At 51.1% G+C, this 21,945-nt stretch overlaps 2 protein-coding genes across 5 annotated transcripts in view; one reads left to right on the top strand and one right to left on the bottom strand.

The window, feature by feature from the left end:
• TSC22D3 (TSC22 domain family member 3) overlaps positions 1-17,602 on the top strand; it is a 58,673-nt gene extending 41,071 nt beyond the window's left edge. For 3 of the 4 annotated variants that reach the window (XM_057538956.1, XM_057538959.1, XM_057538957.1), the window contains exons 3-4: positions 14,864-14,915; positions 16,067-17,602. In XM_057538956.1, the coding sequence (XP_057394939.1) occupies positions 14,864-14,915; positions 16,067-16,297 (283 nt within the window). In that variant the 3' untranslated portion in view covers positions 16,298-17,602. Of the gene's footprint in view, positions 1-13,780; positions 14,142-14,863; positions 14,916-16,066 lie in introns of those variants that run through there. The other variant, XM_057538958.1, reaches the window with a different exon arrangement.
• LOC102997770 (COP9 signalosome complex subunit 9-like) lies at positions 2,989-5,585 on the bottom strand. The gene is made up of 2 exons (XM_057538578.1): positions 5,523-5,585; positions 2,989-3,168 (listed from the first exon to the last, which is right to left on the bottom strand). The coding sequence occupies exons 1-2, from the start codon at positions 5,583-5,585 to the stop codon at positions 2,989-2,991; spliced, it is 243 nt and encodes an 80-aa protein (XP_057394561.1).
• Positions 17,603-21,945: the final 4,343 nt, after the last annotated feature.

Below are 21,945 nucleotides of genomic sequence, written 5' to 3'. Positions count from 1 at the left end.
GCCCTTAAACAGTCTGCCAGGCCTGAAATGAAATGCAGGTCCGTCCCATCCTGGCATGCTAGGGGGGCCCCCCTCCTGGGAATCCTTTAGTCAGTGGAAAGAACCAGCCCCCACCTGGGGGGCTTCCCCACCCTAACCCTGATAAAGGCCTGTTAATCATTCCCCTGCAAACTGTGATGAAGGGGGTTCAGCACGAATGGACATTCATGCCAAGAATGCAGCCCTGCCTAGAAATCTCAAGACAAAGCTGAATGCCCAGCTAGAGACAGCCTGGAGCTTTAGAATCACACCCCAGAGGTTCACATCTCTCCTCTGCCACTACGAGCTAGGTAACTCTAGGCAAGTCACTTAACCTGTCTGAGCCTCAGTTTCCTCATCCACAAAATGGGCCTAATGATAATACGATACCCAATTCCTACTATCAGTTATCCATAACTCTTGACAACGTTCAAAAGGCTAATGGATATACTCTTAGCACAGTGCCTGCTAAGTAATCAGTACATGGGAGCTACTGAAGTTATTATTTGGACCAGATGTGGCTTTGAGATCTCTCAGTGATAGGTCAAGACTTAACAGCGGTGCATCCCTGCCCTCTTGTTGAATTAAGGTTTTCATATGTCAGGTTTGCTTAAAGCAAGGCCTACCTGCAGGGCATTCCCTGAGCTGGTGATTCATGGGTGGGATGCATTCCACCCACCTATTTTAAGCTGTTCTACATTTTCTTCCCCTTGACATGGATGTGTTTACACAGAGGAGGACAGTCCCAGTCAAAACAAGATGAAAATACACTGCTGGCTGGGAGCCCCAGGCTAACTGGTTTCAGGTCCTCTCTCAGCTGTCAGCACCTCACAACAGAGCCACGGGGGTGGGGGAACCTGCCCAGCCCTACTCCCCTGCCTCCCTCCATCGGCCCAGCTCTGCCTGGTATCAGGCAGTTGGCCATCACCTGGTCAAGCTAGAGTGGGGTTCTGGGGCTGAGGTTTTGCCAGTTTTACAAGGGCAAGAAGGAGGGGTGGTGAGGGGCAAGGGCTGCCCTGGCCAGCTCTGGTGTGAGTATTGTGTCTGCCGCCAGGGTCGCCTGCTACACAGGCAGAGAAGGCAACTGCCAACAGAGAGTGGTGGAAAATGGCCAAAGAAATCTCCCCCCAGCAACCTGACCTCCTGCCTGGCATTTCCCCCACTGGACTCATTCCTCTGGGTCAACAGGAGGCTCTTGGTAAAAAAGAAATTACCCTGGGGAAGGAGAACCCATCAACCCCTTATCAGTCACAGAGCCTTCCTGGGGGTCAATTTCTCACCTATGCCAACTTATCAGTGAGTCAGTAGGACTTGAGGAGGAGATTTCCAGGGAGGATGCTTTGATGAGCATGCAGGCAAGATCCCCCGGACGGGAAAGCACTGAAGATAGAAACCCCCAGTAGGGCTTGGACATATATATATATCACTGCTCCTCACGGCCTCTTCAGAACAGTTCGCTTGTGTTTACCAAGAAGAGCAGGAGAAAACAATCTCCTTTGTCATAAACTCTGCTACTCAAAGCTGCCCACTCAGGCAGTTTGGTTTCTTTACAGTGAGTCCAGGAATATTTGGGCATATTTGCCTGTCCCCTGAAAGCCTAAGGCCACCAGTTAGCCAGGACCCATTGTATGGCCCACCCCAGGCAAGTACCCCCCTAGTCTATACTTAGTCAACCTGGGTCACTTCTCCCAGAAGCCCCCCAACTATTCGGACCACAGTGAGCAGGTCATCATGTTCCTTCCCTGAGAAAAACTAAATAGTTCCCCTTCTCAGAAAGACCTTTCATTTTAATAGGGATCCTCAAGACTTCAAACCCAAGGATGACATTAATGGTGAGAATTTCCTTTATGTTGCCGGTCATCAGGGTAGTTTTAGTCAGGATGGGTTTTTTATCTGCAACCCGCCCCCCAACCGCATCGTTCCAGTTATATGGCTGTCACTTGCTCAGAATCAGGCTTGCTAGCCTGAAATCCCTCTTTGATGTTACTGCCAGCTGAGACTTGGCTGCCCTCCTCCTGGGCTTCATCACCCTCTACTGCTCCCTGTGGGTGCCCTGTTCCCAACTGACCCAGCCCCTCCAGCTAAAGATGGAAACTGACCAAAGTCCCAGCATTAGTGCAGAACCAGCAGCACACACACGGGTGAATTACCCCTTTTATTGAAGAGGTCGGGCCTTGGTTCCAGGTCATTAGTGGCCACTTACTCAATTAAATTGTGTTTGGGTTGGGTTTTCCAAGTATGTTTGATTTTCACCAGTCTTTCGTGTTTTTAACTGCAGAGTTGCTCTCGTACAATGATTGTCCCCAAATTAACATGTTAACAGGAGGCAAATTCATGAATTTGCCTATAGTTCTTCCCTGTGGAGGCCATTAGCCAAGTTCTAATACTTATCTAAACCTTCTCTTTACTTATTAAGCACATGTTTATGGCATTGAGACTGTGTGCCAGGCACTAGTCCAGACTCTGGGGGTACCGTGATGAATAAGATAAGCCCCTGCCCTCGAAGAGCTTGTATTCTAGTCTAGAAAGCCAGTCACTGCTCACTTGAGAACATTTGCACTGTCCGCTTCCAGTGGTCATGATCTTATCTCGCTGTGCCTTCAGTCCTGCTTGAAAGACTAGGGGTCCTGCTGATTACTGACTGTGCCATTGGAGAAGCTCTCAAGGCCAAAACTTTATGCAAGTTACAAGTCCTCTGTGAGGGAAGGATTGCTAAGACCCTCAAGACGTGAAATTTTTTTTTTAATAACATCACTTTTTTTAATTGAAGTTAAGGACAAAAGCTGGTCACATTCAGAGGTTAACAGGCCTCATCCAGATGGTTAAAACCATCTTCTCTTTCTTGGTTAACCATCTCCTAATTTCAAGTGATTTCCACAAGTTCTCTGGAACCATCTGAAATTGTCCTTTGAGGAGATCCACCACACCACCGCGTGGCAAAGCTTGAGCAAACGCACCACAGGACACACCTCACTGGATATCATCATCATCAAAGAGATTTTCAGAATCATTAAAAAAGTCTGCATGAACTGCCTTTTCATTGGCTTCCAAGTCCATCAGGAGCCCTGTGCTGCCTCCTGCCTCGTCCAGATCCATGTAGGGCCCGGCACCCTCAGGAAACATCTCGTCCACCGCCTGCTTCACCTCCACCTGCCAAGACACTAAATTTTGAATGTTGATTCCATCTGAACATCAGTCCCTCAAACTATGCCCCTCCCCATAGGCAGTATCCGTAACTTGTGAAATCATGGAAACAACAAACTGGAACTGGACAGGAAGTTAGAAATGCTGGACTTTGAAACAGCATTGATAGGACTGCTCATTTGGTGAGCCATTTTGCCAACAGCATTTGAGGACCAGGGCCCTTACTCATCATGGCACATATCGCATTCACGTGCCCCTTTTTACTACCTGAAGAACTCAGCTATGCCGCCTACAGGATATCCACCATGTCTGGAAGCATAGGCACATATATATATTGTTGTCAAGGACACCATCAGTCTGCAGAAACGATGCAGTGTTATCTCCATTTCCAGACTTTGGGGAGTCCATAAACATATACACCTTGTGTGTTGTTTATGTGGGGCAGGGGGGCATCATTCCCATTTCATGAACGAGGAGCTAGCAGCACAGGGGATTTAGAAGCCTTCTAAGCAGTTCTGGGGGCCTGGTGGTAAGGTAGAAAAGGAACTCTGGCCTTCTGACGTATTTTCTTCCCACTTGACCTAGTTCATTTAGAATGGGTGCTAGAGCTGCGTTTCTCAGGGAGCACCTACCCTGGCATACGCACTAGGAGAGTCGCTCTCAATTCTTCTTGTCATTACTTTCTGTCTGAGGACTCAGCTCCATGGGCCAAGCCCATTATTGCAGCAGCCTATTGTTAGAGAGAAATCACCTGGTGACAAGACAGATGCCTCTGGATTGTCTCCCAACTGTGTTCAGGCCCCACTGCCCCCAGATGTCCAAGGAGTGTCTGTGAAACTCCCTTTTCTCAACTGCTGAGCTAGTAACTGTCTATACTTGGCCTTTCCTCAGTTTCCATGTTTACTTTAGCTCTTCTGCAACTCTGTCAACAAACGCCACAGTATTATTAGTTTTAGCAAATAGCAGGATGTCAGAACTGTTGACCAGGATTTGTTACTTTGCTGTTAGAGCTCTGTCCTAGGACACAGGGGCCAGTGTTCCTCTTATTTTTTAAGGTGTATGAGCTTTGCCTTTCCCAGGCAGGCCCACCAAGCTCTGCCCAGTCTATAGGCCTTCAAGGCTGCTCACTGCCAAGGCTCCACCCACCAAGACCTGGGCCCTTCTGTCTTTGCTTGGTGGTACAAAGACATCTGTAAGTAGATTTTTCAAAAACTCAATGCGAATACTTTGAACTTTCCGTTTTTGTGCCTTAACCCTTACAGTCTTGCAGTGGCCTTTAAAGGAAGTCTGTACTTGCTAAGGCAGCTTCGGGGCTTAACATTCATGTGGAGAAGAGCGAGGGGGGTGGATTTTAGGCTGGCACTAAGAATTTCCAGGCTTTTGACCCAAAGTATCTTTCTCTTCCAATCCCACCCCCAACACTGCCTGTCTCAAGGAGCAAGAAAAGAGGTTAAAAGGGTAACTCTGTTGCTGACAGGCAACCAGGAAGTCCAGGCCTTGGGGGAAACATAGCCTTTGTTTATTTAAGCCCCAAACCTAGCAGGCAGTGTAAATTAAACATAAAAATAAAATAAAATACCGAAACACAGGCCGGATGCGTACCACAGAGAGCAGTGAATTCCCTTGGGAGAGGGGAGTCAGTGAGCCGCAGGGGCGCCCTCCTTGCCCGGGAGGCGCTCGCAAGCCATGGGATGGGATGCGGACGGTAGGGGCAGGGGAGCGCAAGGCTTGGCTCAGGGTCGGGATGGGCACGTTTGCAGAGATCCTGGCAAGTCTTTGTAGTCAGCCCCAGCAAGCTCCTGAGGGGGGAATGAGTCACAGCCCTCCAGCCAGCCTCGGAATGGATCCACGTTTGACCAGGCAGGGACAGCCACAGGGCTGGAGGAGAGCTGGCTTTTGCTGAAGGGGGGGTAGGGCAGGTTAATTGACCAGACTGTGCTGTTGGAGAAAAATCAGCCCCTCCCCGTTCTCTCCCTCTCTCCGGGTTCTTCTCCCTTCCCGCCCTGTGATGCCTGCCCCCCACGCCTCCAACCTCCCAGGCCAAGAGTTCCCACGGACAGCTGTGAAGTGTCTTAGAAGCAATCTGTTCCTCAGAACAGAGAAGCCAAATTTGCCGAAGGTTGATTTATAAATCAGAGCAAGTTTGGGCTATCTTTCTAATAGCAGCTCTCATTCACGTTCTGATCAAGTTTTCAGGAGTGAGAGGGAAAGAGGTAGCCAAACGTGACAGGGAAGGAGATGACTGAACAGATGTTAGGCTCACAATATGCTGAACCCCATCATCGTGTGTCATACAGAGTGGGTCGTGGTGACCGTGGCACTTTGGGGACTCTTTGGGTAGATCCTGTCTTAGCTCTCACCTGTAGGCCAGTGGTTCCCAAAAGCAGTTCCATGGACTGGGGCCAGGAGAGCTGCATCCACATCTCCTGAAAGCACCCTTCTCAAGCCTCAGACATATCCCACTAGATTTTCTAGGGCTGGAGCCCAGGACATCCGTAGTCTCCTCACCTGGGCCCATTTCTTTCCCTCCGCAGCCCACCAGCAAGGTGTACCTGCTGTGTGTTTAGTCATCTTCTGATGCTGATCCGCCACTGACTACTGTGTGGAAAGTAATACAGAAATTTAGTTCATCCCTATTTAAGTATTTGTAGCTGATCGTGGCAGAATGTGGTACTTTCCCAGGGCTTTTGCATTGGAAGAAAAAACTTTCCTAATTCCTCAAAGTGTAAAGAATTCCATTATAACTCAAAGGTATGACTCCGAGGGTGACGTTTGTAGGCACTGCAGTAGTCCGGTCAGGCAAACAGCTTGGACTGAGAGGAATTTTTCTCAGTGCCATTCAAATCACACTTCTCAGGTCGTCAGTCACATGTGACATCTATGCCAGGACTGGCTCTCTTTAGAACTGTCCTCGTGAGGAGCCTATGGGAATCATTTCCTAGGCATTCACATGATCGATTGTACACAAATGGTGCTTGTTTTTATTTCTCTTTCATTTGAATGTGTGATTGACATCTTTGAAAACTGTGGACCTGGCAGCACCAGCACTTCCTGTGCTCGGTGTACAGTGTGAAGCGTCTCAAGCTGGTTCCCCCTATGCCCACCTGACTTCCACTCCAAGCTTCCCCCCAAGAGCCTGTCACCTATGACCCCTGCACAGCACACAGCCAGCTCTGGATGTCAGAGGGAGCAGAGGCCACGGCTTGTGACACTCTGGCTGGGTCTCCAGTGTCCTGCCTTGCCACTTTGCCATGTCCTATTGCTTTACTACCCCTTTGGGGGCTCACAAAGCTGGCATCAGGTGAGAGAGAGAGACAGAGATGGAATGATGCCCTCTGCGTGCCTAGCTCTGTGAATTAGACTTTGTCAAAGGCTGAACGGGTGTTTGCATAAACGTGTGTGTGTGTGTGTGTGTGTGTGTGTGTGTGTACGCTTGTGTGCCGCTCTTTCTTCCTGATAAGGTGTGTGTATTCCTTGTCAGCAATTCTCAAACTGGGCAGGAGGCCTTCCTTAACCCCTCCCCGCATGCCTTTGAGCTGCCTGGCTCTGTCCCCATGGCTGGGGCTGGGTGGGGGGCCCCCAGGGAGGAGCTTGCCTTGTTTCTCTCCTTTCTTTCTCTTCTCGGACTAGTGTGTCCCCTGCCCCTTCCTGCCACCGCCCCCCACCTCAGCTGGGCTGCCTTCTTTCCATCCAGGAAACCCAGGGGAGGGGGGAGGCGGCTGGAGAGCCAGAGGCCCTTTGCAATTACAGAGCCTCTCCTCACAAGTCACAGAGTCCCACAACAGCGGATCAAGGAGCTACCTCAAGTGAGCCCACGGTGAATAGCTCCGCTGTGAGTTAAACAAGGGCCTCGGGCATACAATGTGAGAGCCTTGGGAGGCTCATAATGCTTACCCATCCTGGCCCAGGAGCCCCCCGCGCCTGAAGAGGCCGGCACTATTACCGTCGTTTTGTTCCCCAGGGAACCTGGACCACTTCAGAGGTCACCCATTCTATAGCGGGGCCCACAGGGGAGTCAGGTGCTGCACCTCAGAGCCCCTGGCCTCTTCACAGGCCCCTTGTCTGCTGGCTCAGCGTCCCCAACAAGATCCTCCTGCTTCTCGTCTTCCAAGCATTGCCAATAGTCCCAAGTCCTTCACATACCACTCAGAGTAACCCCGGCAACTGCCAGAAAAAAAAAAGGCTTGGAATTTCGGCTCTTGGGACTGCTCCATAAAGCAAAAGGACTGGGGAGAGGCCCTGCCAGTGTCTCCCTGGCCCGGAGAAGCTGGTGGAGGGCTGGTGCAGACAAACAAACACGGAGAGTGGCCATGTTCTTGCTGCTTCCTTTCCCAGCCCCTGAGAAGGCTGTCGAGGGCCAGGATTCCCAGAAGGTGGGCCGTGATGAGGGAGTTTATTTGCCCACCTGAAGATGCTCGCTGGTCTGGGAGGACCCTGTAGAACAAGGATAAGACCACGAGGAGCTAGCCGAAAAAGGAGGGCCAAGGAGGTTGACAGATAGAGGTGACCCCCTCCCCGTGCTAAACATAGACCCCCTTCTCAGAAGGAAGGGACTGGCAACTCAGAGACCCTTAAGGACCTGTGCTTTGTTCCCTTGGTTTACAAAGGAAGGGAATCAGAGTGAGGGACCCTGACACTGTTGGCCACCATGTCAGAGGAGCCTTGGGTCCCACAGAAATTCCACGTTTTGTGGCTGCTATGTTAATCCCCATCTAGATGGGCACGGACCAAACGACAGGGTGGGGAGAAAAAAGGCGGGCCCGATTCTGAGGACTGAAATGATACCAGGAGTGATGGCGGTGGTGTGGCCCTCCCAAACCCCAGGCTACCCTCCTGAACACCCCCAAGCCCTAGGCTTTTTCCTGAAGTAAACATTTCACTGACATCTAACCAGTAGATAGACTTCAGAGTTTGCCACAGGCCCAGGATATTCTGGAAAGAAGCACAATTGTTAACCTGCACTACCAGTTTGTTTCTTTGTTTGTTTCTAATTTCCCTGAAATGTGCCTTGTACTTTGAATAGGCAGTCAATCAACTTTGAATTGAGTTGAATTGAATTGAATTGAATGATAATGGCAACTGGTGTGGGGTGGAGGAGGGGATTCCATTTACCGAGGTTAATTTGACATTCTCTTTTTTCAGGAATATCTATTTCATACTTGTAGATGGGTAATGGGGACGGTGGAAAATGAGAAGAGAGCTTAGAAAAATGATGGAGGTAAATTGTCCCAGCTGCAAGGCAAAAGGAGAAGGGAGACAAGCATAAATATTGACACAAGGTTCATGAAAGTTAAGATCCACTGAGCTAAATTGCATTCCTGGATAACGTTGCCAGTACTTCCGGTCTTGCTGAGATGCCAGGAGAGACTGCCTAGCCCCCATAGTTAGCCACCAAAGTTGGGGTAACAAAGGTGATTTGACAAGAGCCCTTTTTGACTTCTTTGAACGAGGGTGAGTGGAGTGGAGTGCCTTGTCCAAATGGGGTTTGGTTCTGCCTGTCAGCCCTAGTGTCACTGGGAGACTGTTTGTGAAGCTCACATTGGATCCTGTCTGGGAGGGAGCTGAAAGGCACAATTCATTGCTCCTGCCATCATTCCGTGCCAGGGTTTGGCCCAAATCAGTTGCTAGAGCCACTTTTCCAAGACAGTGCCCCTCTCCACCACGATTCCTCTTGGGCTCCCTGCCGCCCACCACTGCCTTCTGCATCCTCCTCCCTGTTTTCCTGCCCCCCAAAGTCGACGTTCTGGGCCCTGGCCCTGCAGGGCAGTTCACGTGACCCACAGAGGACAAGGCACTTTGTCTGTCTCCGTCTTTCCTTCTTGCTTCCCTCCTTCTGGACTTTGGGGATTTTCCATGAGGCCAAAGTAAAGATGTAAGTGGCAGCATCCTTCCTGTCTATAGTCTCCCACACTGGAGAGGAACCGAGGGAAAGAGAGAAGAGTGAAGCCAGCACAAATTAAATGATGGCATTTCAGCCTCCTTATTCCCCCAGCCTCTTCAGAAAAAGGGACAAGTAAGTAATTAGAAGTAGACAGAGCTTCAGGCAGAAGGGGGCCGCCGTGGAGGGGTAGATGGGGAGGGTTGTTTTGCAGCCACCTTGTCAACTGTGCTAACACTCCGGTGCTCAGTATCCTTTTTGATTTCCTTGTCCAGCTCCTAACGCAACGTTTGCTTGGTGGTTTGTCCCGCACCTCTCGCATCGTGTCTTTTCCCGCTTCTCCTGCCACAAGGCCCTGTGTTTCGCCGGCAACATTGCCGAGCCTTGGGGGTGGAACATTCCCTGTAGAAAATAAGGAAGACTTGCCTATAAAGAGTTTCCTTTGGGCTGCGTGGTACACAATGCTTCGAGTGTGACAAAAAGGGAAGTGAGATGTTCCCCCTCCTCGCCGCCCCCTACCTACCGCACCCACCCTGAGTCTGCCTCCCACCCCTCGGCAGCGTGCTGAGATCCTGCCCACAGGTTCTGAGGCCCAGACTGCCCAGTCTCTGCCTTCCTGCGCCGTGGGAACCCAAAATAGAAAGGGCTCTTGTCCTAGAGAGTCTGGCTTTTGAAGTGGAACAGAACGGTGACGATGTTGAGACACTTCTTCCACTTCAAAGGGAACAAGTTGGCTTCCAGGGCCACCTGAAACGGCGGGAGCTGACCCCATCCTCCTTATGCCACCCTCCACCTAGAAGGTCACCCTGAGAGAGGGAGGGTCAGCTGTGTCTGTTTAATCACAGAATCCCATAGCTGTAGGCCTAGAACCGAGAGCCGGCAAAGGACCTGGCTCATCAGCTGGGCGCTGTGACCGCGGTGGCTCTGGGTCCAGCCCACCATGTAACTCACAGGATGGAAGAAAGGAAATTTGGAAACACACATGTTGGAGTTGCTATGCTGTTGAATCCTTAGGCCACTGATTCCTGCCTGGGGCCCACCTCCAGAGACACAAGGACGCTGAGAGCCTCATGGATCAGCACTTTACTCAGAAAAGTTAGATCAGATCACAGATACCCTATACAGCACAAGCTTCCACTCACTGCAACACTTGGCTCAGCTATTCTGGGCAGAGGAATTTTCCGGTGTGCCGAGGGTTACACAGAAAGCCTTTTGGGTTCCTCCAACTTCTCCCTCTCCCCCTCCTATCTGCCCCTGTCTCCCCTACCCCTGCTGTTTGAAAATCTTTCTACAGGGACGTTTAGGTTGGTGGTCTTCCTTTAGCAAAGCCTGCGATCCAGGGATCCAGCCATTATTTGCGAATTGAGAATCATAAGGCCTCAGGGTGAGCTCTTCTCACTATTGGTTGGTGAACTAGAGGTGCAGAGGGGACGAGAGATTGGCTGAGTGTGGGCTGAACCTGGGACATCCTTTCAAAGTTGTTTTTCTGAAACGAAATCCCTGATATGAGCTTGTTTTCTTGTTGGTTTCATTCTCCTAAAAGCTGAGCACAGCAGGAATATGGGGGAGAAAGAGTTAATTAAGGGTGCCAGTTATGAATTGGAGATTGACTGGGCTGTGATTATTATTACGAGACTCCATACCTAATTTGGGGCGCTGTGTAGTCCATTCTGGGAGCCACCTGGCTGGATTCATAGTTCCTATTTCCTAGGCAGAGAGGGCTTTCTTTGAGGACTGCGTGGCTGCCTTTTGAAATAATGCAGGTGAGCAAAGCCGTGTTATAAAGCTCATTTGGACACTTTGGATATTCTTCCGGTCCCCCATGCTGCTGGAGTCCTAGGAGTACTTCCCCTGCCCCTCACCTTTTCTTCCTCTGCACCACTTTCCTGGCACCTCCAACCCATCCCCCAACTGCCTTGACTCACTCATTCAACAAACCTACTCCCTGCCCCCACTAGTAAGTGTAGTAAGAACAAACTTGATCTCTACGTCAGGAAGACCTGAGCTGGAGTCCCAGCTCTATGATTTATTAGCTGTGCCACCACCTTGGGCAAGGTAGCCTCTCAGACCCTCGGTTTCTTCATCTGTTAAATGATGGTGACAGCGCCTACACCACAGGGTTTGTGACTTAGCCAACACAGCGTCTGGCCCATAGCCGTTGCTCAGTTAATGGTAGCTGTTATTGTCGGCGGGTCTCAAAGCTTATTTCTAAATTTATTTATTTATTTATTTTTGGCTGTGTTGGGTCTTCGTTTCTGTGCGAGGGCTTTCTCTAGTTGCGGCAAGCGGGGGCCACTCTTCATCGCGGTGCGTGGGCCTCTCACTATCGCGGCCTCTCTTGTTGCAGAGCACAGGCTCTAGACGCGCAGGCTCAGTAGTTGTGGCTCACGGGCCTCGTTGCTCCGCGGCATGTGGGATCTTCCCAGACCAGGGCTCGAACCCGTGTCCCCTGCATTGGCAGGCAGATTCTCAACCACTGCGCCACCAGGGAAGCCCCTAGCTTATTTCTAATTGAAGTGTAATTAATGTACAATTCAAACACAGCCTTGCTAGAAAACTTCACCTGTTTTTTTTTTTCCCTCCCCAAACTACCTGGATTTCTATGCCTCTGTCTCCATATAAGGGAGTCCCCATTGAAGGAGCTGGTTTTTCTTCTGTCCTATGCCCTGTTTTCCTGGTAGTGTTTTTTCCCTGCCGACCCGGCTTATTTATCTCTTTTTTTCTTTTCATCATCTCCCTTGGAATCTTGGGGTAGGTAGCAATAGTGAGTTGAGGAAAGATTTACAAGCCAATGAAAGGTCAACTCAGACTCTTCCTGGACCAAGAAAGCTCTATGTGACACAGAGGGCAGATTAATATATCAGGGAATTCCAGTATCAGTTAAGCTCCAGATTTAAGAAGGTTTGTTTTTTATTTTTGCTCAGATAATGTTCTTGATGACCTATAAATGTGGTCTGCACTTTGTTCTGTCTACTACACACAGCTTAGCGTGAACACCTTGTTCAGGGAGTTTGTGACCTGAAGATAACATGATATCCTGAGATTGGGATTGTCTCCCAGCTAAACCGGGGTGAAGGAAATCACCATCCTGGGCTAGTACAGTAGGTTTGCTTGGGTAGATCTCTTTGTCGGTCCTTTGCAAATAGAATGGCCCTTGTGCACGTATTACCACTGGTGGGATCCAATGGGAGCTCCACATCATAGTGAAAAATGTTGGCTGTTCAGTGGCATGACTGCATGGGCAGCCTGAAGAAAATTAAGGCCTTCAGACTGGGCTTAACCGGGGCCTTGGCCAGGGTGTCTGTGCCAGGTACCTGGTTAGGTGAAATATTCTGAAGCAAATAATAATTACCTTCTTTGCTGATAAGAGTCCCCAGTACTTTTCCAATAGCTTGATTGCACTAGGGTATTTCTTTGGACCATAGCCTGAATCACAGACTGATTCATGGGTACTGGCCCTAACTCCATCCAAACTATTGTATGTGTGGTGAAACTCAATGTTCTCCTTATGGCCCTGAGTTGGTGTAAATAATACCCCCAGTTGCATCACCTGTCCCTTGTTTGGTCTAGGTTGCTCCATCTGGCTGCAATTCTGCTTCTGACCACCAGGTGGCCTCACTTAGGAAAGGGCATGATAAAAGGACCTCAAGCCTCTGATGGCTTTTTTTTTTTGTTTTAAGCTTGACGTTTAAAAGAATGAAAATATATTTTGATGGAAACATGTGTAACTCTTAGTAGGCAACAATCACCTCATTTTCCCTGTGACTTGGAATCTGTTTGTTTGTGAAGTACCCTGTAACCCCGTGTGTTGCTGGATCCATCACAGGGTGGGTGTTCTCCTGGGATGGTTTGTATTTAGCCTTGGTTTGTAGTTTTGCTGTCATTTGCTGTTCATAGGACAGTAACAAAATCTTGTTTTTAAAAATAGGAACATGAGATCCTGGATGATGTTGAATAGGGTGTTGAGACCAAAGAGAAAAGGGCTGGCATCTTGTGGTCACTGCAGTGCCCACTCCCCTACCGTCTCCTCCCCACCTCCTCTGTCACCCATCTGGCCCCCAGCTGACCCCTTGTACATGTTCCCCCACTCATCTGAGTTCCTGGACACTTACGCTCTCCTCCATACATGCACACTGGCATGTACAGATTAGCTAGTCCGTGCATGCCACAGATCTGTGCATGTGTCAGTACATGGACAGGTACATCCGTAGAAGGAGGTGAGTGGATAGATGCTGGGGATGGGGGCAAGCCAGTGGGCAAGCTGGCTGGGTGAGGGGACATGCAACTGACAAAGTCTGTGTGCAGGAGAGAGGCTGAGAAGGCAGGCGCCAGGAAGGAGTGAGGGTCCTGATGGTGAGGGCGGGTGTCCAGGGAGGGCGGCCTGTGATGGTGTTGCAAAGACACGGGAGGTATGCTGGCTGACATCCGAAGAAGAGCTTTTAAAACCAGCGCCGCCCTCTACTGAACGCTTTCTACCTCCTGTAATGGCATTTGTACTTCTCATTTCTCTAAGAAATCAGCTCCATTTTGTTTTTACCAATCTCCAGAGCCCTCTTTGGAGATGCCAGTTGGCACAAGAAAGTGCTGAACTGTTTACAGTCCCAGGCTAAGGTTCAGGGAGGGGATGTGGTTTAACTGAGCCACAAAGCCCGGTACAGGACTCATTTGCATGCCGCTGACGCCATGTGACGCAGCCGGCTCCTCCTATATAAAGAAGAAGGAGCCGAAATATCTCCGAGTCTGGGTTGGACTGGCGGCCGTGGAGTTTGTGACACACCAGGTGACACCCCTCGAGTCACTTCCCTTCAACTCTGGAACGCCCGCCCGGCTTTGGGTTCGCTCGGCAGCCTTCGCCCCCCTCCTAGCCCCAGGGCCCGACGCGCAGAGCCCAGCCCCGTCCAGCGCGCCAGCAGCCGGCGGCCGCCCAGCCCGCCCAGCCCAGCCCGCAGCCCGGCCAGAGCTCCCCGGCAGCCCGAGCCATGAATACCGAAATGTATCAGACCCCCATGGAGGTGGCGGTCTACCAGCTGCACAATTTCAACATCTCCTTCTTCTCTTCCCTGCTTGGAGGGGATGTGGTTTCCGTTAAGCTGGATAACAGGTAACCCCTGGCCACAGCTCCCGAGCCCGGGCGCCGGCGGGGGCTGGGCTGAGAGCGGGATCTCCGAGCGAGCCGTGCGCCGCCGGTCCCCGTTCCCCGCGGTGCAGCATCCTGGGAAGGGGCGGGGGTAGGGGACGCAGGGAAGTAGGGGGGGTCACCTCCGCGCTGGGATCCGCCGTCGGAGCGTCCCTGCGGCCGCTGCGCCGTAAGAACGAGCTGCTGCAGCCGGGGGCAGAGGCAGAGGGGCAGTGGGCCTGGGCTGGGCTGGGCAGGGGGTCTGGCCGCGCGCCGTGCGCCGCTGGGGAGCAGGCCGGAAGCTGCCGAGCCGAGGAGGAATTCCTAGCTAGCTTCGGAGCTCGGTAGGTTTGCCCGGGACCTTCTGGGCCGGCGCCGGAATGGGCTGGCGGCCGGGGACTCCCTGGGCCGCGCGCCCCCATTGTTTGCATGTCGCCGAGCAGGCCTCGCTGGCCCGTGCGCCCCCGGACCCGCGCGCTGCTCCACGCGGAGCTCTGGGCGGCGGCGGCGCGGAGCCGGTCTGGGTGGGGAGGTGCAGCTTCCTGCAGGGGCCAGAGACGGACCTAGGGACAAAGTGCCTGGAACTTCGGGCCAGCGAGGCGATAGAGGAAGAGCTGGGCAGATGGAGGGCTCTGTGGCCACTGCTGCCAGGTACTCAGACTGGAACCAAGTGGGTAACGCGGTCGCTTTCCTTTTTGTCTTGGCAGTGCCTCCGGAGCCAGCGTGGTGGCCATAGACAACAAGATCGAGCAGGCCATGGTGAGTGGCATCACTGCGTCATTCCCATCCCCAGACCTGGCTACTGCTTATGTAACTCAGGGTGGCAGTGAGCGGGTGGGTGCAAAAGCCAAGAGCCTGAGGAAGCTGACAGCCTGCCTCCTATCCCCTTGGAGGCCTTAAGTAGAGTCCCATCAGAGTGGCACCTTTTAGGGCATTTCCAGTCCACCCTTGCTGGACCCTCTCCTTTCCTCCTCCTTCTCCCATCCCAGGGCTTTGCAGCAGCCTCTGGCTCCCTCCTGGGCCCGTGGCAGGGCAGGGAGCTCAGACCCTTGGATTTGTCTGCATCCCACAGTTGGCAGGGGCCAGAGCTCATTGGATGCCACCGCACTGCAGTGCCTCTGCAGAGCCTGGGCTGGGGTCAGGAGTTGGGAGGAAACAGGAAGCAAAGCACCCCACCCCTTCTCCCTCCTTCACCAGGTAGAGGTCGTACTCCACCAAGCAGCCAAAATGGCTGCAGGAGATTGGGGCCTCCAGCAGTTTTAGCAGACACTTTATTGTGCCCCGGAGCCTAATGACACAGCTCCCCGCCCCCAGTGCAGTCATCCGAATTCAGAGAGGATGAAGCCATCCGGGTACCTTCCCCCAGGGCCAGTGTCCTTTCGGGCCAGGCTGCAGGACAGCTGCAGCTCAGTATGCTGGGTCCTGTGGAGAGGAGGAGACTCCAAAAGAGCCCATTATATTCTCCTGGTGGAGATGGGTAAAGGAGACCAACAGTACGGGGTGCATTGCAGGTGTTCCTTGGGATCTGGGCCAGCTGCGGGACCTTATGTGGAAATGGGGATATAGCATACCACCACCAACCAGCAGAAGTCTCACCCAAAAGTCTCGCAGGAGGCCAGCTTTGAAAGTCATCAGAAACTTACAGGGGGGAATTCCTATGTAGTTCAAAGCTGGGCTCCCAACTCAGGCGTGGCCCCGATCACGCAGCTCTCCTGAGCGAGGGTTTAGGTGCTTCGGAGAAAGGGGCAGGAGGACCAGGGCTGCGGGGCCAGCGTGCTGAGGGGCTGCTGAGGGAAGGCTGGAGGTTGGCAGCATGAGGGACAGCGCAGGCGCCCCAACGGCCAGGAGAAGGTGCCGCAGAGGGGCTGCCGCGGCTAAGGATAGCTTTGTCGTGATCTCCTCCGGGACAGGATCTGGTGAAGAATCATCTGATGTATGCTGTGAGAGAGGAGGTGGAGATCCTGAAGGAGCAGATCCGGGAGCTGGTGGAGAAGAACTCCCAGCTGGAGCGTGAGAACACTCTCTTGAAGACCTTGGCGAGCCCAGAGCAGCTGGAGAAGTTCCAGTCCCGTCTGAGCCCCGAGGAGCCAGCTCCCGAAACCCCAGAAGCACCTGAGGCCCCCGGTGGTTCTGCGGTGTAAGTGGCTCTGTCCTCAGGGTGGGCAGAGCCACTAAAGTTGTTCTACCTAGTTCTTTCCAGTTTGTTTTTGGCTCCCCAAGCGTCATCTCACGTGGAGAACTTTACACCTAGCATAGCTGGTGCCAAGAGATGTCCCAAGGACATGGCCACCTGGGTCCACTCCAGTGACAGACCCCTGACAAAGAGCAGGTCTCTTGAGGCTGAGTTGCATGGGGCCTCGTCACCCCAAGCCAGCGAGCCTCTGATGCCACCGCGCCCTGGGGGCTCCCAGGGCCTGGGCAACTTAGCTGCAACTGGCAGAGGAGAAAGGTAGTTTGAGACAGGCCGCCAGTTTGCTCCAGAAAGTCTTAGGGGTCTGTTTTTTCATTTCCATGGGCATCTTCAACAGCTTCACCTGACAACGACTGTCCTGTGAAGAAGCCACTTGTGGTCTAAGCAGAGGCAGCCTCTCTCTCCTCCCCTGCCTCGCCAAGGCAGGGCCACAGTTGGGAGAGATTGAGCCAAGTCAGCCTTCTGTTGGTTAATATGGTGTAATGCATGGCTTTGTGCACAGCCCAGTGTGGGATTACGGCTTTGGGATGACCGCTTACAAAGTTCTGTTTGGTTAGTGTTGGCATAGTTTTTCTATATAGCCATACATGCGTATATATACCCGTAGGGCTAGATCTGTATCTTAGTGTAGCGATGTATACATATACACATACACCTACGTGTTGAAGGGCCTAACCAGCTTTGGGAGTACTGACTGGTCCCTTATCTCTTAAGGCTAATTCTTTGACTGTGTTCATTTACCAGGTTGATCCAGTTTGTCCTTTAGGTTAAGTAAAACTAAAGAGTAAAGGCAGGGAGGGGAGGCCACCCTCTGAATGCCTTGCTGCTGCAACCTTTGCCCCATCTGTCCCCTGAAGACATGTGAGGTCCTCTTTTGAATGCCAAACCCACCATTCACTGGTGCTGACTACATAGAATGGGGTTGAGAGAAGATCAGCTGGAACTTCACATTGTCATTCGAAAACATGTTTGTGTTTTTTTTTTTTTTTTTTTGTGGAAAACTTGCAAGTGAACAGAATGGTTAGCTTGCCGGTGTCCTCTTGTGGACAAGGGATAGACAAGGGAATGGCTTTGACCCGACAGTGCCTGGGTGATGTGCTCAGGGAGCTTGTCTCTAGGGAGTTCTGTGGCAGTGAACACTTTCCACTTTCTGACACCTTATCCTGATGTTATGTCTCCAGGATTTGGACTTTGATTTTTCAAATGTAGCTTGAAATTTCAATAAACATTGCTCTTTTTTTTTTCTAAAAATAAACCTGGTGTCTTACTGAGTTTAAAATGGAGTGGGCGGTAGGGGCCCCACAGGTGGTCAGGGGCACTGGTTTTCTGACTCGCTGTCCTTTCACGGGCACCCCCTGAGTGGCAGGCCTGTGCTACAGCCATGATCTTGTGCAACTGTCACAACACCCCCATTGTACGGGTGAGGAGGCTGAGGCTCAGCCCATTTAAGTGACTTGCACAAAGTCACACAGCTATTATGGCGAGTTGGGACCCAATCTTCCATCCATCCCTCTCTCCTGCTCCTGCTTTCATGTAACAGCTTCGGAGTGAGTGGCGAGGTGACTACTAACACACAACTTCAGCTCGAGGGGGTGATTCGGGAGGAAGGGTACCCCAAGAAGGTCCAAAAGAAAAGGACAGGGGGTCCATGTGAGGGAGCAAGAAGAGAGGAACTGAATAAACATGAGTGGGCCCCTTCCCTCTTTGAAACATCATCCGGATTACTTGGTGCGTTCCCTTTGATACCAATCCACAGGAGACCCCTGACATGGGCAAAGGAGCTAAGAGGGCCTCAGTGAGAAAAGGACACAATGTACACGGTGGCCCAAACCCCATCCCTCTCCCCCAAGGAAAGATGCTCTCAAGCCCTGGTGCCCCACTTGTCACTGCTGAAAGTTCACTTACAAAACCCCCAGCCTCGTGGGCACGGCCAAGTCCAAGGATCCCGACTCCACTTCCCTCCTCTGCCTCTCTTTGAAGGTCATCCTCACCCATCACCCTTTCCCCGGCCCCGTGTCTCTGGCATCTGGAGTCCTGCCATTTCTGTTTCTGGGCATTCATTGTCTCCTCCACCACGCCCTAACCTGGAGCCACTATGGGCCCTGAGCTGTGTTCTAAGCCCCCTGGCTTCCCAAGGGAGGCTATCACCCCAAATGTGAGCGACTCCGTTCAATCTCAGCTTCCTATAACATATGCACCTCCCCCTTTGTCACTTGAAATTTAAAAGAACTCGATTTTCCTAAGCCATAAACCTCAAGGACCAAGAGGTCTTGGCTCCCTTTCTTGCACCCGTCGCTGCCTAAATACTTTCCAAACGTCAGGCTTCCTTCACCGTAGAGGTCATACGTGTTGGCCTGTTCATTCCAAATCACTAAACCTCTTCTTAGAACGTTACAAACCCCTGCTTGCTGGCCTCTCAAATCCCGACTTCCCTCCCTGCTCCTCACCTCTCTATTCATGATGCCAAGTTCATTGTCTGCACCTGCCCATTTGATTGATTTTGGGGCTGTGCAGGTTTCGCAGTTGCTGGAATGGACACAGACTGAATCAGGCAGCTACTCCCCTAGCTTTCCCCACCCCTTGCCCCAACCGGGCCCTCCCCAGTTCCCACTTACTCCCATCCCCTCCCCCTCTCAAGAAGAACTGAGAGACTTCTCGACTCTTGGGCTCATCTGCAGACTTCCCACGCCCTGATTTCCAGCCAAACAAGAACCAACAGATGAAAAAAGGAATCTCAGAAGATGCCCCAGCAAGCATACAGCCCTCTCTGGTCATCTAGCCCTTCCCTACGAGAAAGGGGAAAAAACATACCCACAGTCACACAGTGGGAAAGAGAGAACAACTTCGCTTCCTAGGCAACCGTGACTAAACAGAGACAAACACTGCAACTTCTAAGGCCACAGCGGTTGCTAGAGTAGATAAGAGGAACTTTGTGGCTGTTTGTCAGTCACATAGAGGAGCAAGAAAACCAAGCAGGGGTGAGGAAAGGCAAAAGAACACTGCTCCTGGAAAGACCTTCACAGGCTTTGGGGTTCTGGGCTCAGCCGGTCCAGCTGGACCCAGAACAAGGAAAAGCACCAGAAGAGCAGCAGCCGTAATGGTCCCCTGCCTGGACATGCCCCCTCTCCCAGGACCCTCCTATCTATCATCTCATCTAATCCTCACGCAGCCGGCCCTTAGAAAAAGAGGCACTTAAGATTCACCTCCATTTCACAGATAAGAAAACTGAGAGCCAGAGAGCTCCGTGCTACTCCCACGGCTCCCACTGATCGCGTGGGGCAGTGGTTCCAACAGCCTTGTCAACAAGGGCGCCTTTTAAATGACAAAACTCTTCTCAGATCTCCCCCATCCTGAGAGTGGTTGAACTCTTAGTATAGTCATACCTCACGTTATTGTGCTTCGCAGCTACTGCATTTTGTTTTTTTCTTTCTTACGAATTAAAGGTTTCTGGCCACTGTGCGTCAAACAAATCTATCAGTGCCATTTTTCGAACAGCATTTGCTTACTTTCTGTCCCCGTGTCACATTTTGGTAATTCTCGCCATATTTTAAACTTTTTCACTATTGTTATATTTGTTATGGTCATCTGTGATCGGTGATCTTTTTGATGTTACTATGACTCACTGAAGGCTCAGTTGATGGTTAGCATTTTTCAGCAATAAAGTATTTTTAAATTAAGGTATGCACATTGTTTTTTAAGCCATAATGCTATCGCACACTTAATAGACTACAGTATAGTGTAAACATAACTTTGATATGTACTGGGAAACTAAAAACTTCATGTGACTCGCTTAATTACGATATTTGCTTTATGGCCATGGTCTGGAACTGAACCCGCAGTATCTCCAAGGTATGCCTGTATTCTCTGAGAAAGAGAGAGAACACGTAATGGCAAGCAGTGACTGTGAATTCAATGGGGCTTTTAAAGGAACTTAACTGTATTCGCCACAAAAGCATAGAGGTGGATTTGAAAAGTAGAACAGAAATGTGGGTGGTAGATTATTTACAGACAAAGACCTCAGGGGTGCAAGGTGCAGGGCTCCCAAGCTGGAAACCACCACAGAAGAGGGTGTTTCTGGTTGGGCTCCAAGAAGGAACCCAGGGAGTGAGCAGATGAGGAATCGGGGCCACTGGGACATGGCGTGTAGGGAGAAGGATTCTAGAAAGACCATAGGAAATAACGTGCACAACCCAATGTCTCTTAGGGTATTTTGAAGTGTCCTAACATAATCCTACTTATCCTGGAAAAATCTTGATGTCAAATCTCACCTCCTCTCCTCCTAGTTGGTTAGAATTTAATGGACAAAATTATTGCTTTGTAGACAGCCTAGTTCCTCAGGTTGTCTCATGCAGAGCTGCTCACTGGAACCCAAATACTTAACAATTAACCACCTCTACTAGATCAGGCAAAGTTTGACAGAGAACTCCACCAGTTAGCTATTCCAAGCAGAAGTGGTTTCCAGGGAAGAGCTCGCTGGAAGGGGCCATCATAACAATGATTAAGTAATAATAGCTGACACTTACATGGCACTTACTTTGTGTCAGACAATGTTCTAGGCCCTTTTACTCCTATTGCCTATTTTAATCTTCTCCGCAAACCTATGAGGATGTACCATGAAGATCTCCATTTTACAGATGAGAGAACGAGAAGACGAAGGCACAGAGAGGTGAAGCAACTTGCCCGAAGTCCTATAGCAAGTGAATGGCCAGGCCACGATGGAGGGGAGGGGAGATGGATGCATTGAGAAACAGGCTGGAAAATCTCAACAGTTTTCATAATTCCCCCTAAGTCACCAGAGGTGTTCTGGGGGTGGGGCGGGGGGAAGTAGAAAGGAGACCACCCCCAACTAGCAGAGGGACTAACATAAGATTAAAAATGACCAATGAAGCTGGCTGGATGGAGTGAATAGGAAAGGAGGAAAGAGGAAGAATGGGAGGCCAACTTGGCTGGCTCCCAGCCAGTTGAATCGAGCTGGGACCTAACGGGTCTGAGGGAGCCATGGTAAGCTTCTGAGCAGGGAAGTGATGTGATGCCAAAGATATTTGCAGAAGATGGGTCCTGGCAGCTGGGGAGGCTGGAGCAGAGAAAGGCTAGCCGAAGGCAAGCCAGCTGTTGCGGTAATCCAGGTGTGAGGTGATGAAGGCCAGCCGGGGCAGGGAGGGGGTCATGGAAAGGAGACAAAGGGACAAAGCCAAAAGGCACTGAAGGGCAGTGTTTCTCCAAGTGTGGTCTGCAGTCCACTCACCTCAGGTTTGTTGGGAAGTTGGTTTAAAATGCAGATTCCAGGCCCTACCCCCAGACTAAAGAGGGGAGCGGGCGGGGCTTGGGATTGATAACTCTAACAAGCTCCCCTGGTCATGCTGGAGGATGTGAAAGTTTGAGGAACCACCACTAAGTGAAAAAATTATCAGCATGACCTGGTAACAAAGTGAGTTGGGATGAGAAAGCAAAGTAGCCACAGGTCAAGGATGACTTGAAAGTTTTGTGTTTTCTCTTCTTTTTAACTGTGATAAAACATATAGAGCATAAAACATACCATTGCAACCATTTTTTTTTTAAATGAAAGATTCTTTATTTATTTATTTATTTTTGGCTGTG

This window comes from Balaenoptera acutorostrata, chromosome X (assembly GCF_949987535.1).
Source record: "Balaenoptera acutorostrata chromosome X, mBalAcu1.1, whole genome shotgun sequence".
Lineage (NCBI taxonomy): Eukaryota > Metazoa > Chordata > Mammalia > Artiodactyla > Balaenopteridae > Balaenoptera > Balaenoptera acutorostrata.
The sequence above is the reverse complement of the archived record's forward strand: the minus strand, read 5'-3'. Positions and strand labels throughout refer to the sequence as shown.

Bases quoted from the DNA above. Each gene is read 5' to 3' on its own strand.
- LOC102997770 (XM_057538578.1), bottom strand. From the start codon at position 5,585: ATGTGGATGCAGCTCTCCTGGCCCCAGTCCATGGAACTGCTTTTGGGA. The intron at 3,169-5,522 runs GTGAGAGCTAAG...GTGTCTTGGCAG, and splicing joins TGGGAACCACTGGCCTACAG to GTGGAGGTGAAGCAGGCGGT.